General features: G+C 42.9%; 1 protein-coding gene across 2 annotated transcripts; it reads right to left on the reverse strand.

The window, feature by feature from the left end:
• Positions 1–838: 838 nt before the first annotated feature.
• Positions 839–16,539, reverse strand: klhdc8a (kelch domain containing 8A). 2 transcript variants are annotated; one of them, XM_012822563.3, is made up of 6 exons: positions 16,162–16,539; positions 8,249–8,736; positions 7,629–7,793; positions 6,927–7,145; positions 3,969–4,070; positions 839–2,576 (listed from the first exon to the last, which is right to left on the reverse strand). In XM_012822563.3, exons 2-6 carry the CDS (start codon positions 8,631–8,633, stop codon positions 2,374–2,376), a joined length of 1,074 nt encoding a protein of 357 aa, XP_012678017.2. In that variant the 5' UTR covers positions 8,634–8,736; positions 16,162–16,539; the 3' UTR covers positions 839–2,373. The 2 variants fall into 2 exon arrangements, with proteins under 2 accessions (XP_012678017.2, XP_031424065.1); XM_031568205.2 differs by lacking the exon at positions 16,162–16,539 and adding an exon at positions 16,047–16,115.
• Between the last annotated feature and the right edge of the window lie 499 nt (positions 16,540–17,038).

Genomic DNA, 17,038 nt, shown 5'->3' on the forward strand with positions numbered 1-17,038 from the left:
AAAGAACCCCAAGAAGTGAATTGGAGTGAAGACTCCTCTCCCATAAAGGCCACTGTATACCTACATATTTTAATCTACATGATGTCAAATAAAATAATTATTTTCTTGTTTTCCTGTACCCCGTCATCCCATAACACACTTGCATGGTACAGCATTTTCCTTGACCATGTATTATTCTCCATGACATTAAAGCATCAGGAGTAACAGCAGTCCTGTGGCCAACTTCGCCACAGATGTAGACACATGAATAAACGTGTTTGCTCCTTGGCTAACCAGTAGAGCAGAGAAATCAATACGGATGAATAACCCCCAGGCTCCTGGCAGTGGCTCAGTAAAACAACAGGAGTCTGACACAGACAAGGGGAAACAGAAAGGATGAGAAAGCCCCTTATCAAGACATACAGGCTCTGCCACTGCACAAGCAGTCATGCTAACTGATGGTGCACCTTTCTGATAATCCAACACGAAGGTCAAAAGGATGGTACTGTGCATAAAAGTAACTATGTGCTAAGCTCTTTAGTCTGTGGTTCAAAGAGATACATATTGGACATTGTTTTTGATCACATAGTCCACATGACAAAATAACAGTAGTAAATATAACTGAGAGTAGTCTTTGCTGAAAAGACATTTCAGAGACTGTTTGACATTGTTTGAAGACAAATAATAAGATCCTAGTACAAGTGAGCAAGTCTTATGATAGTCTTATGATAATGATACAAAAGCAACTTACTCACATTACTGACTAGGGAAATCTGTCCAGTCAAATCCAACTTAATGCAAAACACTTTCTGAAACTTATCTTTATATGTACTGCTTTACAAAGAGAGTCACACATAAGTCTGAGTCACAAATATTTATTTGTTCAGAAAATGTTTAATTGATTAACAGGTTCCAGTCAGGGGAGTGGACCTGCTCCAAGACCATGTTGGCAATTATGGCTTTTTACTGCACATCCTCTGCACATGCTACAGTATCAGTGATAAGCCCATAACAAAGATCAATTATTATTCTCACATGTACATTACATACAACAACAAGGACAAATCTAGCTCTCTTCTTCTGTGTTAGCTCTATGCAAGTATTATGTATAGCCCTATGACAATGCCATATCAAAATGGTACTGCAGTATTTAACAAAGGAATCTGACTTTCGTCAGTTTGTTCATCTCATTCAACTTTAAATTCTATTTATTGCACATTGCACTGTCCCTCTAACATACCATTCCTTCAAACACAGATTATCATCACATAAATGTCCTTATTCCCTGATAACCCAACACATTGCATGACTTGCCTAATATACACTTAACTTAATAAGTAAAATGGATATTTTGTCACATTAAACATGCAATCCACAATGCCAGATTATAAACTCAACTGATTTAAATCATGACACAAACATGCTGTGTTTTGCTCTTCATGGCCTTTTGGTGGTGCCGTTGGTAAATAAACTCCATTTCCAACTTTTTCTTATACAAGCTTTTAGCCAAGAAGATTAATCATTAATCATTAATCATTTACATTACATTTAACACAGCTAAAAATATAATGTTGAACATAGTTAGCACCCAATGAACACTGCATTACTATAAGCTATCCCCATTGCTTTTTACAACAAAAATGCTTACTACAAGAAATAAGTCCCAGGTGGTGTAACGGTGAAACACTATTATATTGCATTATTTGGTCTCTGAATTTCATTTTCAAGAGAGAAAAAATGTCAACCAGTTATTTAAGGTGTCTGTCAAATGGCACTTCTAACGATTGTAAAAATATAATCTGTTTATGGCATTTCTCGGCTGAATGACCTTCACATCCCATTATTATTGTCACTGTGAGAACACACACATTAAACACTTATCCAACATGGTGTGTTGATAAATGATATCAAAATGAAGTGCACTCTGCTACAGGAATACCGATGACAGTGCAGTCTTCACAAAGTGCACATGGTGAAAGCTGAAAAGTCAACACATTCAAAGACACTTTGCACTGAACACATCCTGTATTCCTGAATAAGTGAGCTATCTACAGAGAAAACCAGCTCCTCAAATAATGTAAAGTCTGTATATGTGTGGATGAATCACAATGTACAGTATTGTCTATGGTACACACTGACATTTATGACTTTTTTAATGTTGTGGGGACAAGGTCTGATGTGACTGTAGTTTTGCCAGTCTTTGGCTATTGGTTAAGGCTTCCTACTGCTTAAATTTGACAGCTACTTTCAGTTTGGCTACAGTTTGCAACCGCTTCTAACATGAGAGCCTGCAGATGGCGCTACAGGTCTGATTGTGTGTGCTGTAAAAGCGTGGCCTGTAGGGGGAGCTAACGCTTTGAAAATCTCACACTGTGATTTCAGCACAGCCTTCGGCTACAGGCACTCCTTTTCCTTTATAAACAGAACCTCATGAGCACAGCTGGGGATCTGATTGACACCGCCCACTACGAACAGGCGGTCGTGGATGACAATGGTGGATGCCGAGCATCGGGGAGATGCCATCGGAGCAATGGACTCCCATTTCCTCTTCTGTGGATGGAAGGCGTCGGCCGTGGCCAACACCGAGGGCTGGTGGCCTGGGGAGACGTCACGAGAACATGTTTAATCAATCGCAACTCTGCTGAACAGATTCAGACAGAAAATTCCTGCGTTTATTAGGGCCCGAGAAGTTTTCCCCAGGAAGTTATCAGAGGAATATATGTGCTAACTCTTGTTACATTTAAAAATAATTTAAATTGTAGCATGCAATACATTTTATTTTACACTTATATATCTCCTCTGGTCTTACAGGGCCATATTTAGAATATCTACAAACATGATGGAGCTTTAGAACTTGGATGATTAGGTAATTTACTGATTTATAAATGTCTGGATCAATTCATTGCTCATTGAAGTGCGAGCTCAATCTAGCAGAAAGAATTCGGTGAGATGATGACAGGTGCTCTTATCAAGCTGTGGGCCGGTTTCAGAATGAAAATCCGTTGGTGCAGCACAGTCAGATACTGCAACAGTCCACAACCGACATTCCAACAAGTTGTCTCCAAGTCATGTCTGTTACCTCCTCCTTTTAGCTCTCACACACACACTATCATGACCCCTGCTTATTACATCAGTGTGGAATATGAATATGAGATGAAATATTTATTCATTTATGCAGGATGGGAGACATTGTCAGAGGAAACTGAATAGCATCCCATCATGTCATTATAATATACATAAATACATTTCACAAGGTCATTCCAAGAACTGGCTGTCCTTTCTGCAGATCTATGACCTCTTCACATAATGAGTTTTCTTCAAAATACCCTTAGCATTTCGATCCGGTTCTTAATAACGGGAGTATCCTATAGGTGTGCAAATTGGGTTGATGCCCTCCCATCTATAAAGTCATTGTGAATGGCAAATTCAATTTAGGTGAAATTCTCAGCCCTAATTCGATGCCAAGTCTTTAAAATAATCTGAACAGATTTCAGCATAAAGGAAGAGCCCTTTGACAGACCCTCTGAACTTGAGTGGTACACAGAACCCTCAAGCATTCTTCTGGTATGTGGTCCAGCTGAAAACCCCATCTACAGTATGGTGAGAGTGAGGTGACAAAAATAATATCCAAACTTGAAGTCTTACTGTTAAGCCCATACAAGCTAGTTATTTGAAGAGCTCTGATCTTGGATAATTATAGCATTATCCCCAAACACAGAACCAGCCGAGCTTTGCAGGGCCCTTCATGACGAAAGTTCACATATTCTGTTCACAGCTACTTTCAACCCCAGCTTCACAAGGCATCTGACTGGATCACAATAATGCATGAATCACGATAATCATTCCCATCCATACATACCAATTCCTTACATGGTTCTCACCAAACGTATATTTGAATCAACATCTGGCTATGCACGACTAAGACCCATCCCTGTGGCAAGGATCCTGTTCGGGATTTGCTTGAGTGCTAGCATGATGTGTTTACATACCTAGACCACCTGCCACAATCATTCTGCCTCCCAAGATGGCAGCGGCAAAATCTGCACGTTTGGTCTTCAAGGGAGCAGTGTCCTCTCGTTTCAGCCAAGACCCTGGAACAGTCAGGACAATTAACGGAGGAAAGGGCAGGACAAAGGATTTCTATTGGATGTCATTTAAATGGCCCACTGTGCTACCTTCATTCTAATCAAATTCTATCACCACTTACAAGCTAGCAGCCTCTCTAATGAATACAAACAGCCATTGTCTTACAATAATTTGCAACCTTTTTGTTTTGTTAGTTCGGTATGAAAAACATCATATATGCATAATAGATTTCACACAGGGTTGGTTTCTAATCCATCGAAGCAGAACACAGTTCGGCAAAAAAAAAGAAAGAAGTTATTTCACAGTTTTCCAGAGCTGTCAAGTTGAGCTACCGGAGCTGTGCTCATCAATAGAGAAGCAGGGGCTAATTTAACACTTTTCACATGAAATAACAACAACAGTTTCATGAAGTGGAAAAGCTATAATCTGCTGGCTGTCTGAGATCATGGCCCTCTTAGAATATGGGAATAGGATGCTGGCAGGATTGTCTCAGTTCACACAAACCCTATTAGTTAAGGCAATGGCTATGTTCGGGAGGGGGGTAAGTGCCATTGGTAAACCATCCAGTTGGAACAGTTTAATTGGCTCTGTGAGCAGAACCATCCCAAACACCCCAAACACACACACTGCTCTGTGCTACACAGAGGTGGAACATTCATTCAATTTTTCATTTACATTTCCTGTTCTGTCTGCCTGCCTGCCTGCTGACAGGGCAGTGGAAATCCTCTGGAGTTTTAATAACTGGGCCAGAGCCAGAGAAAGGGGGGAGGGGGTTTCTATCTCAGCCTCTTCCTGGGTGAGATTCTGATCTGCACCATTTGGCAGAAAGACACCAAGGAGACAGAGAGAGAAACAGAAAGAGAGAGACACAGAGAGAGAGAAAGAGAGAGCGAGAAAGAGACAGAAAGAGAGAGAGAACAAGAGACACCAAGAGAGGGAGAGAGTGAACGAGAGGGAGAGAGAGAGAGAGAGAGAGAAATGTTAAGTTAGTTCCTAACGGCTAATTTCAATTCTGCACTGAGAGTATTTGTGGTGTTGAAAGGTAGGGGCTAGACATAAGTATATTACAGTGTGTGGCATTGCAGATGGTGTCTGATCTAGCTTTCTCTTTGTGTTGCAGTGGAAGCAGTTGAAAGAGCTCCCGAAAAAAAAAGCCAAAAAGCTGTCACTCCCCAAAGGGCTGAGTCTTGAAAGCGGCAGTAAAAATTAGCCGCTGATTGGCAGGTATTCCTTACAGAAACACTACGGTTATCACACTCTCCCATCTAAATAGAGCTGAAGCGGCATAATTAAAATGGCCCGGAATGAAAGAACACAGACACTGACCCATCCTGCGGCACTGGAGGGATTTTGCCCGGGTGGCCTGCCAGTCGGACGGCTCGCTGGCAGCCCCAGCAGATGGCACGGGAGATATAAAGGGAATAATAGATAACGCGCTTCTTTAAATACCATCTGATAATGTACTGCTGATTTCCCTGACAATGTGGCTGCAGAGCTGGGGGGAGCTTTGGTTGAGGTGTGCAGGGAGGACTCCGGCTGTCTGTCACAGAAGGCAAAAGCAAAGGGAGCTCAGACCTTTGACTTAAAGAGTCCCTTTTGTGCGGCTGCTCGGAGCCATGCTCTGACTGACAGAGTCTGGCTGAATAGAGTAACGTGCAGGGGGGGGAGAAAAAAGTGAGATGAAAGATTCATATTATTTTCACAGCTGCACCATGACACCAGGCTGTCAAGATGTCCCCTCATCTCCCACCCTCTCAGCAGGTTAAATATATCTTCTGTTTGCTCCCACTCGCGAATGCCACCAGTGGAAATCGCATTCCGCGGGGTTGGGTCGGGGGTGGGGAAGCTGCCGCATGAATAGCCATAGTAATACCTCGCAAAGAAATCAATAACTCATCTGAAGGATTGTCAGACCTTATCTAATTTTTTGTAATGCTATATTGACATCAGATATTCCAAATGGGCATTTCTTAATCTGCCAAGCAGCATCTCATTATTCTGACTTCAGAGCAAACACTTCATTTGGTGAGCTCGAGCTGCCAAAAGCCTCTGTTCAGCACGGACATGGTAACACTGGCAGGCTGTGACTAACGTTTGGCTTTGGATGCACATTTGGCAGATTAAGCGGCCCGTCTGGTGACTGCCTTCTTTGATATATAGCAGGGAGCAGTGTAAATGTGTAGGTAAAAAAAATAGAAATGGATAAGACGAGACCAAATACTGACATGACAGTGCCGAATTAGATTAGCTTTTAAAAAGGATTCTACTGTGAGGTGTCTCATAAAATAAACAAAATAGTCCCAAAGTTGCTGTCCGTGCAAATTCTCAAATAAGAGTTCTCAGCATTCTAGAGAGTAGCTCAACAACAGAGATTATGGGGGCTTTACTCTTTACCTCAATGTTAATACTTGATCTAGAAAACATAAACATTACATATACTCATTTAAAGGGTATTTGAAACTACCAATGAGAAACATAATATGACAATATAAGGCATGTGAAATGTCAAATATTTCCAATATTACATGTTTGATGCTTATTAACCTGTACATGAACCTGTACGCCATGTTAACTGTCCGTCCCTGACCAAGACGGATCACTTGACTTGGTCCCCGGGCGCCTAAAGGCTGCCCACTGCTCCTGGGGTCCCGGAGGAAGGACAGTCCAGGATGGGATAAAAGCAGAGAGTAAATTCACTGCGACCTCGGCCTGCGTGTGTGTGTGTGTGTGTGAGTCCTGTGTCGCCACTTATATATGCACGTGTGTGTTGCTGTGTGTCGTTTGTGCCACAATAAAAACTGACTGAAGTCAGCCTTGTTTGTAACTTGTTTTGGTATGTGAACAGCAGGAGTTGCGCTCACCCTCACTGGGGCTGTAGATGTTGACGTTGTTGGTGAATTTGGAGCGCTGGTGAAGGCCCCCCTGCCTCAGGCCCCCGAGCCAGCAGAGGCGGCCGCAGGCGTCCCACAGCACGCCGGAGTAGGACCTCTTACAGGGCAGCGCCGGGAGGACGCTCCACTGGCGGCTCTCCATATCGAACACCTCAAAGGCTTTGAGCGATCGCTTACACTGGCGGCCGCCTGTACAGGGGAAGTGAAGCCATGAGTGATTGTAAGGGTCTTACATAAGAGCCCCGCACCACTATAACACCATGTTATATACATGACATGTGTTCTATAGTTTACTCCCATTGTGTCTAGCTATGTCTGCCCGTCTTAGACAAGTCCACGTCAGAGCACTTTCCCGCACACACGGCCTGGCGTGACACTTACGTAAGAACTGCGTCAGCAGTCATATACAATGAATTCCGTTAGAACACATGAATGTTTTACACAGAACACACACTCCCCAGCTCATATATTTTTATAACCCGCTAACAAAGCTCTGGAGATGCACAGACTGACGTTAAATGGTAAATCTTTCAAGAGCTCATTAAATGGAGAGAAACATAAAAAAAGGCAACATTCAAAGGGCTGTTTGCACACAGCAAACATCTAATTCACATGAAACACTATCTGCTCTCACTCCTACCGTGTGCTCCCTCACCGTGCTGCCAAACCCACCTGCCACATAGAGCTTGGAGCCGTGCAGGTTGATGTTAGCATCATAGCGGGGGGTGGGCATAGGGGGCAAAAGGCCCCACATGTCCTTCCTCAGGTCATACTGCTGAAGGATACTCCTGGGCAACAGGTCAGAACCCATTCCCCCTACCGCAAACGCCCGGCCATCTGGGCACACACACAAACACACACACACACACACACACTCACACACACACACACACAGACACAGACATACACACAGACAGAGGATATAAAATCAAATTATTTGGCTTGTAAAAAATAGTGTTACAAATGAAAGGTTTCTTGTATCTCTTAATATGCTTGATAGTATGATGACTTGCTGGTTTCATTTGATATTATAAACCATTATGCACTAACATCACCTTAAAACAAGTCTAGGCAGACGTTAATGGAATATTAATAGTGTTTGTCACATCAGATGAATGTATTATACAATGAAACCCCAAACGACCATGTACACCACTGATGTAGCTGTGTTAAACAAAAAAAACGATAGCATTCCCAGCTTTTAATTATGCTGTTCCAGCTCTGACTAGGACTTGCCCTTGAAGAAAATAGCACTTTAACTAAACAGCAATGGATTTGGGGACAGCCCTAACCTTTGACAGTGACGGCCACGCCCATGATGGCCTCCTTCAGTGAGCTCCTCTTCATCCACTTCCCATCGTCCGTGTTGTACACCTCCACCGCCTTCAGGGGGTGCTGCTCCCTCCCCACCCCTCCCACCACCAGCAGCTGCTTGCCTAGCGTGACCACTGCGGCCCCTGCCCTGGCCAGGGGCATGGGGGGCAAAGTCACCCACTGGTCCACCTCGGGGGAGTAGAGTTCCAGAGCGCTGGAGGGACGCCCGGCCGCGTCACAGCCCCCCAGCACGTACAGCTGGCCCCCGACCTCTGCCAGGGAGTGGTAGACGCGCCCACTGGACAGGCGGGCCAGATTCTGCCAGCGGAAGTCCGGGGCTGAGGGCACAGCCATCTCCAACATCGCCTCCTACAGGCCGGCGGGAGCAGTGCCAGCGCTTCCCTGAATGACCGAGCTGGGTGGTCCGTTTGGGAGCTTAGCAGGAACACAGAACGTCTACGGGATCCTGCAGGAAGAGGTACGATACAATAGGAAATGATCCTTATGATTTCACTGCATTTTCTTTCAATTTCATATACTATAAGCTTCAAAATAAAATCTGTGTAATGAAGAAATGCCTTTATTTTTATCTGGAGGAACCTTCACCATCTTGGAAATCATTATCTGGGGCTCCTTTCTACTGTTTCAGAGGGTAGGGTACTTTTATTGGGTCTGTTTGTTTCATAATAAACTCATGAATCAGTGACACATTCCAATAATTAACAAATTAACAGTACTTTACACTCAGTATTCATTAAGACCAGTGAGACATAATAACTTCAAGGTTCTTGATATTCATGATATACTTGAATTATATTGCTCTACCAAAAAAAATTTTCAATATATATCACCGCATACTTTCATTTGGTTTTTGTTATGTGGGTCCTTTTATGTGTGGGTCCTTATGTGTGTGTGTATGTGTGTGTATTTGTGTGTTTGTGTGTTTCTGTGTTTGTGTGTGCATGTGTTTGCAACTCTGACAGAAGCACAGAGGCTGCAACACCATGGGCTCATTTGACGTGATTAATTTTGCACGGCTGCTCTCGGGCGGGCCTTTTTGGCTGCTTGCACAATTAGCTTGAAGTGGCCTTTTATATAGCGTGGCTTTACATCCATCTGTAGCTAAGCAACAGGCCTCCCCTCCATATCCAGGCAGCCCCCGTTCCCCTCCCTCGCTCGCTCACGCTCACTGGGGCCTCTCATGTGAGCAACAGCAGCCAACGAGCATCACGGGTAAATGTTACGCTTTCTGGTAAACACTGTGTCAGCTGCATCCGGCTCATTACTACTGATGCCAGACCTGTTCTCTTAACCCCTTGTGAGGCTGTAACCATGGTCACAGAACATACACTGGACCTCACCAGAGATCAGTGAAAAGACCGCGTTTCCAGACAGAGCCTCCCTGAGATAGTAAAATACCTGTCGTCTGATAGCTTAGAAAACTCCACACAATCTGCAAAATGTCTCTGCATTGGACAGCTTGGACTCGCAGAATGTTTCATTAGAGCGACGAGCTCCCTGGGCACCTGTGTCGGCGCTCCATGCCACATTACGGCGCTTAATTGAGGGCGAGGCGGTGATTTTGCCAGCTTGTTAAAGGAGAGAAATGCTCCGGCCGCCTGGCTGGCTGAGTTTATGCAGACTGACGAAAGTGGTGGGAGTTTCATCAGGCTCAATCATGCCGTAAATGAACTCACTCCTCCCCGGTTCCGGCAGACGTCCCCCGCGCCATATCCACACTCCCGCCGTCTCCCTCTCACTTCCATTCCACTCAGAGCTTTTAATCGGCTCCACAATTAGGGCCCACCTCGCCAAATGGATTATGTCCGTACTGAATGACATTTTTAATGAGGGACTTAGGCGTGCTAAAAGAAGTGGGTACACACAAGATAGCAGTGAGAGACCCACAGATAATAGCCTTGTCCCTGGTGTCTTTAAGAGTTGGAAGGCATGGAAATGTATGGAGAATTACATTCTTCCTCAGGGAAGCTTGTAGATAAGAATAGATTTTATATAGGCGTCATGCAAGATACTAACATCTAACAAACTGCTACCATATGGTCAAATTCAGTGTAAGCTCACATCAGTCTCTTGACTACTGATTGACTGACTGAAGACAATTTGATGGAGGTACAATATGGATAATACTAATGCCCTCTCTATTTTAGAATTTAGCAGGGTTCAAAGATTCTTTTTGGGTAAACATTTTACTGTACACATTTTAACAAAGCAGGCGCGTTTTTAGATATCTTGGCAATAGTCAAAGTAAGATGCTCTTTTGGTTGCTGCAGAAGGAAGTGGAGCAAAACCACTTATTTACTCTGAACACAAACTGGCTCACAGCACAGCAAAGGATGTGGGGGAAAGCAAACAGCAGAAAAATCTCAGCTCAGTACCAAGGTCCCAGTCAGCCTTGTGTTCCTGTGTGAAAGCTGCCTTGGGATCTCTCTCTCAGAAGTGGGCTTGTTCAGCTGCTAACGAGTTTACAGCAAATCAGCACCTTGAAGGGCTTATTTCCCCCCTGATATCTGCATACGAACAAAATAGCCATTACCACCGTCAAGTGAGTGTGTACAGTTGAGGTACAACCTCACAATATGACATACATTCATGTCACAATACAGAACACAAAAAAATATGAGGGATCACCATGGAGACTCCAACAACAGAGACAGACATCTGATTTCAAGGTACAGATGTACACTCAGAGAATTTCTTTGCTTTTCCCGTCCAGACTTAAGGTAACGCGTTACAGAAAAATAACAATGTGCATGATGTATACAGGAAATGACAACCTGCTGTCTTTGGAGGAACAACCCTGGCTAAAATCCATGATTTCTCTGCTATGGACTCAATACCCTGTTTCATCCTGTTTGATGTCTGAGCAATCCTTGTCACTGCCTGAGCTTTCTTCATCTCCAGGTGTTCCTTGTGACAAGCCTTTTCTTCCACCCTGGCTGGCCGGCTTCTGCATCACAAAAACGCCCTGGGCTCTGCTATGTGCTTGGAATCAGGCTCCACAATACAGGGGAATACTCTGCTGAAAAGAGCGGAGACTGCTTTACCGGCACCATCTGCCTCAAGTGCTTCTATCGACCAAGTTAAGCAATTCAACCTTTTCACCTATGTGAGCGAGGCCGAGCAAAGCACTTTCTATCCAAGCCTCCCCACACACACGGCCAATGCAGCTCTCAGAAAAGTCAAACAGATATCCGACCAACACACGTCTCAGAACAGTCAAACAGATATCCGACCAACACAGGTCTCAGTGGCAGAAACCAAAATTGGAAAAGCAAAGGTAGAGCAAACCACATGGGTTAAGTAGATCCTGTAGTTTTAAACCAATGTATCGAATGAATGCAGTGAAATTGGATGGCTTGCAGATACGTAGCACAATCCCTGTTTGTCATGATCCAACTTTGGAAAAACCAAGGCAGGGTTGCCATAGAAACAACGATGCATTCTCCGGGAGATGAGACGGCATGCCCGGCCTTGTCTCTCTTGGTTTTTTAAATAATGGATTACAAAATAAATAAGCCTTGCCGTCTCAGATTCCTTTGACCTGTGCAGGCGTTCTCTCATTAGCTGAGCAGGATTGCTTTCTCCTGGCATGTCTCGCCGAGCGCTTTAATTGCAATCTGTAACCAATTGGTGCCGCCATGACTTTTTTTTTTAATTAACTGCTTGAACAGCTTGGGATCCACAGCAGGCCCATGAGTGCCCACCGAAGTCATCTCCAATCAGCAAGCGTTCCTTTCAAAAACTTTTAATTGGCAGCTAAGTTCTTTTTTTTTTTTGCCTTCATCTCTGCCATCCATAACTAAAGACCATAACTTCAGGCTAAATGTAATCCTAAAACTGAGGCATTATCCATGTTTATCTTCCAATAGGCTTTACTTGCATGCACTGGCTAAAATGTTGTGATCATATTCTGCTCAGTGGGATTTACAGACGCATAATATAAAATCATTCATGGACTTACATTTAATTAGCTTTCCTGTATTCAAATGGGTGCTTACTTTTAAATCTGCCCGAGAGCGTCTCTGCATGAGAACTGCACAATCAGGTGAGTGTTTGCACTAGGCTGCTTTCCAGGCGCGTATCCACCGGCACAAAATGATGAGGATCATATCCCAGCATATTAACTGCTGTCTAAGACAGGCGTTATCCTTGCACCATGTGAAATGCTCAGAGCCCCGTGGAATGTCTGAATATTTCCAGTCCTGTTCTCTCTCACTTCGTGTTTGGACTGCCCAGCCAGCCTTATCTGGTCAGCTCTTTTCTTGTAAGCCATGCCTTACAGAGTCTCTGTTCTGGCTGACTGCTCCTCTGACTCAGTTGCTTATAGCATTCAAATGTACTGCTAAGAAAGTATTGTGGTACAGGGGAGAAGAGGACATTACCTCCTTCATTTCATTATGTTGCAATGTTGATCAGGAGCATAAAGGTGGCTTGGTGGTGTTTTTAGAAACAACCCCTCACTCCATTGGAGTGTGTTATCTTCTCAAAAACATTGCTTTTACATTCTGTTCATCTTCTCAGATTGTGTTTATATTTGCTAGATAATTGTAATTATTAGCAACTGCTGAGTTGATTATTGAGTACTATTGAGGTAAAGACAAGAATTACAGGAAATGCATTGGACACTTAATTGAATCATAGCAAGTAACTAATGTATTTTGCTATGGTAGATACACATAAAATGTCCTAATACTGTTTTCATTGCTTATATAGTACAGTTAGTTTAGACATGCATTCAATTATTTCCATTGTCCTTTTGATATATATATCTTGTATGTTCTTTTATCTGCTCACTTTTTCAGCGACTGTGATTTCAACTGTGGTTGAAAATCGCTGGTGCTCTATCCTCCAGAGTATAGTTAGTAAGTCCTCTCCAACTTCAGCATGTTCAGAATAAACGTTTTGTATTGGCAAAGCAATAAATTGTATATTGGTAGGTGGAGCCAGTGTTAACAAACTTTATTTTTGCTTTATCTGTGTATTGTGGTGAACAGTCTCATTGCAGAAGTCTGTCTAAATATTCTGAAGCAAAAGAAAAGGAAGAAATGTATTAGCTGGGTTTAGAGATTGCTCTTATAGTTAAGCATTAGTAATTGAACTGTATACTGTAAATAAAAACGGATAAAGTTGTCCTTCTTTGTAATACAGTCAATTTATTTCATTTCTGTATTATTTATTTGTCTTTCGATACCAACTGTCTTTGGCATGCATATGAGGCTGATTGGTGTGTATCCTATACCAGTGTTTGTATGTGTTGTCATGAGGTGAGAGATACGTGTCCTGGGGCTCTACAGTTCCCCAGTTCTCCTGTTCCTCTATGGACAAACATGTTTCATTTAGACATTCCGTTAGGGTTTGCAAAAGAGTGAGCCCATCCTGGAGAGTGCAGAATATCCATGATGACAGTTCATCATGAACAATGCAGAAGATAAATATTCTGTGGAAGGGTCTTTCTAGTACCGTATGCATGCTTTTGTGCTAGAAAAACTGAGTGGGCTGGACAGACGGGTGGATTCCCCAGTTTGTCATGACCTTGACTGGGTGCCATGTACAGAAGCGACTTCAGAACACAACGAGAGCTAATGAATGTGACAGACATTCAAATGTCATACTTTCCATCCTTAAGTGCAAGGTTTGTAACATTTGCTGCCAAGCGAAAAAAAAAAAAACATATGACATTCTTGCACTTTTACAGTAAAAAGCCAAAAAAGTTCAACAAAAATGTGATAAGTCATCTTAACTTGCAGGAGTGACAGAGTGATGAGAGCCACATAAACCTCTCTATACCACACCCCATTAAAACATGTATCTGTATGCCATAATGTGAGATCAAACCACTGGACTTGGCCTGATTGTGTCAAAGAGGACAGCAACTCACTATGCTTTCTTGGAATAGTGCGAATCAGGGGCCTGTCATATGTAATACAATTGACCTAACATAGTATGAAGTTATATCCCTGAGATGGAGTGGGAGGACTGGATGTAAAGCCGCTGTAAATGTATCTAGGATGAAAATGTTCCCTCTCAATGCAAAACTCTTCAAAAAATATGTGTATCCACCAATACAGGAAGCATAATGTGATGACATGCTTGACTAGACATTGCTCATAAATCCATACTCCTTCCAGATCAATCAGGCTATGCGCTGGATCTTGCTGCGAAACAGTCCTAAAAGGGACATCTTGGTCAACACACCAACAGACTAATTAGGTGTTTGTGTTCCACTGTTACGCCATGACCCAGTTCAACTCGATGTTCACAGTGCGGTTGGCTCAGCCTAAGATTTATGTGGGAGAACAGCTCATGTTCAAATCACTGTTTGAGGCTAAAGATTCATAGCATAGAATAATCAAAGGTCTAAAAAGCCCAAGCCTCTTTCTCTGCATCAAGCATCTGCTTTTTTTTCTCCATGCAGGTAAGTAGGCAGTTCAAGCACTGCATTAAAACTTTTGCTTTACTCAGCTATATAGGTCCCTACTCTGGCTCTAGGAGGCTCAGCCCAGAGCTTCCTACACTGCAACATTATCTGGCAGCATGCAATTACAGGGGCACCTTGACTCTGATGTGATATTTTGTTTTGCTCAAATAACAATAATGGGAGAAAAAAAATAGGCCGAGAACCCTTGAAGGGAGGAAGGAAGGAATCCTGCAGGGATTTGAGGCTATGCTTTTCTCTGCTAAAAGCTCAGTACTTTCATCTCCCATCAATACAGAAATCATCTACTGCAATAGTAATGAGTTTCAATATGTGAACTTGGCAATGCTTAGGGGATGATAAGTGTACAGCCTTGATGCAGTGGTGGTTCAAACATTCAAAGGGTGAAGGAGTTTAAAGATTAATTCCAGGAACTGGGATGAAATAAAAAAAAATGCTTATGTCTACCACCATTTATCTTTTTTCAGACTCACTGCTTAGATGGTTTGTTGATGTTCTCAAAATGGGACTTTTTAAATTCATACTCAGTATTGCCACTTCATACAGTCATGCTCAGAGCCTGGAATGTGAGAAGGAAACCTCAAGCTTGAAGGGTGATTAGATCATCTTCTCTCTCCATAAATGTCTTGCATCACCCAAGTTCGTACTCCCTAAGGCATGAAGTTTCATGAAGTTTTTGAGAACTTCTTCAGTGCTGCCAAGTTTTGTAGTGGAACATTCACACAGTCCTGCACTGACATCTCTAGGGTCTGGCCAATATTAATAGGTGTTAGCCTAGGCAGCAGTTTCCCATTCACACATTCTGTATTACCGGTTACATGGATGACACCTTTCTGTTACAACAGTATGAAGCCAAATGCACGGTATTGGCAGAAACGAAGAGTTCATATCCACACCAATGGCACATTGGTATTAGCCCAATATGTAAACACAGTGAAATGATGAAACTGGTGAAGCAATTAGCCCATTGGATACAGCAATTTCATCGGCAAACTGTACATTAGATGGAATTCTGTAATATATAAAGAGCCATAACATTATATTACTCACCACAGACTTATCTTACTGCCTGTAAGAATTATGACTTCTTTCTTAAAATGATCACTTTTACATTATTTCACGGAGATTATTATGCTTTAAGCTCCACAAGAGGGCTAGTCTATCATATACGTTGCACCGTGAGAACTACTTCACAACAAACTTCATTATAGCCTTTTCACCCAAACACATAGAAATACTTCGGCTGGACAATGATTTGAAGTAAATTGTATATTCTTTACCAACTGACAATACTGACTGTATGATATTGGAAGACTGACCGTGTTTTGAAAAGGATGCTTGTCTCAGGTTAAAGAAATGATGCACCCGGAGTTCGTCTCACGTTCGTCTTGACGATTGAGCTCAATAATATTTCAATCAAACGTTATCACTCACTTCTTGATTGAATGCAGCGTTGTCGGCTTGGTGTCTCCGTGGGCACTCCTCGCGGTTATGGCTGAAAGCGGAAGAAAATCCAACGGCACGCGACACTCCCTTTCTTCTACATGCTCTCCGCGCGCAGAAACTACCGTTTCAGCATCGGAATGCGACGTTTACAGGGACTGCCACCACTTCAACCGAGGCTCAAACAGTTGATGGACTCTGTCTTGCTCTCTTTCTCTCCCATATGGGTCACGCATTAAATATAGATGTCACCCCCCAACCACAGAGTTCATCCTAATTTGAGTATCACAACGAGGAGCCTGTCACTTTCTGACACAGTTGTAATAACACAGTTAAGCCCATTTCAATTAAAAATGATCGAATTGGACAGACAGGCTTTTATCCCTGGTATGTGGTTTGGCTCAGTTACACTTAAGGCTGAAAGTGAGAGGAGAAGATTCTCAAAGATGCTGACCTAGTTTACGCTTCTGTTTATTAAACTGCTCCCAGAGGAATATCTGAATGAATTAGGCTACATCCCTATTTTTAGTGAACTATAAAGTTTTCTCATTTCATGCAAGGAACAAAAACGTGTAATTTTAACAGACATGGACATCTGTGCCTTACTTTTCCATTGCCGGGTTGATCTACACCCATTGGTTGTTGGCCTTCACAGCCTAAATGGGACAGCCCACATATATTCAAAGTCCCTTAATCACATCCAAAGACATGGTACCCACAGAGGGCAGAGTCAGTGTGACAGCTGGTCTCAAGGGTCCTGTTTATAAAATAGACCGGGACCACACATAAAAAGTGCTCATTTTGGAAGTCAGGCCTCATGAGCACAGCAAAGGCTGAAACAAAGCAATTAATCAAAGTGCTGCATGGC

Source organism: Clupea harengus, chromosome 5 (assembly GCF_900700415.2).
Source record: "Clupea harengus chromosome 5, Ch_v2.0.2, whole genome shotgun sequence".
Classification (NCBI taxonomy): Eukaryota; Metazoa; Chordata; class Actinopteri; order Clupeiformes; family Clupeidae; genus Clupea; species Clupea harengus.

What these genes read in the sequence shown, in the direction of transcription:
- klhdc8a (XM_012822563.3), bottom strand. Translation starts at nt 8,633, where the DNA reads ATGTTGGAGATGGCTGTGCCCTCAGCCCCGGACTTCCGCTGGCAGAAT. An exon ending in CGTGGCCGTCACTGTCAAAG is followed by an intron (nt 7,794 to 8,248) that starts GTTAGGGCTGTC and finishes GTGTGTGCCCAG; the next exon opens with ATGGCCGGGCGTTTGCGGTA. An exon ending in CTCCAAGCTCTATGTGGCAG is followed by an intron (nt 7,146 to 7,628) that starts GTGGGTTTGGCA and finishes TCCCCTGTACAG; the next exon opens with GCGGCCGCCAGTGTAAGCGA.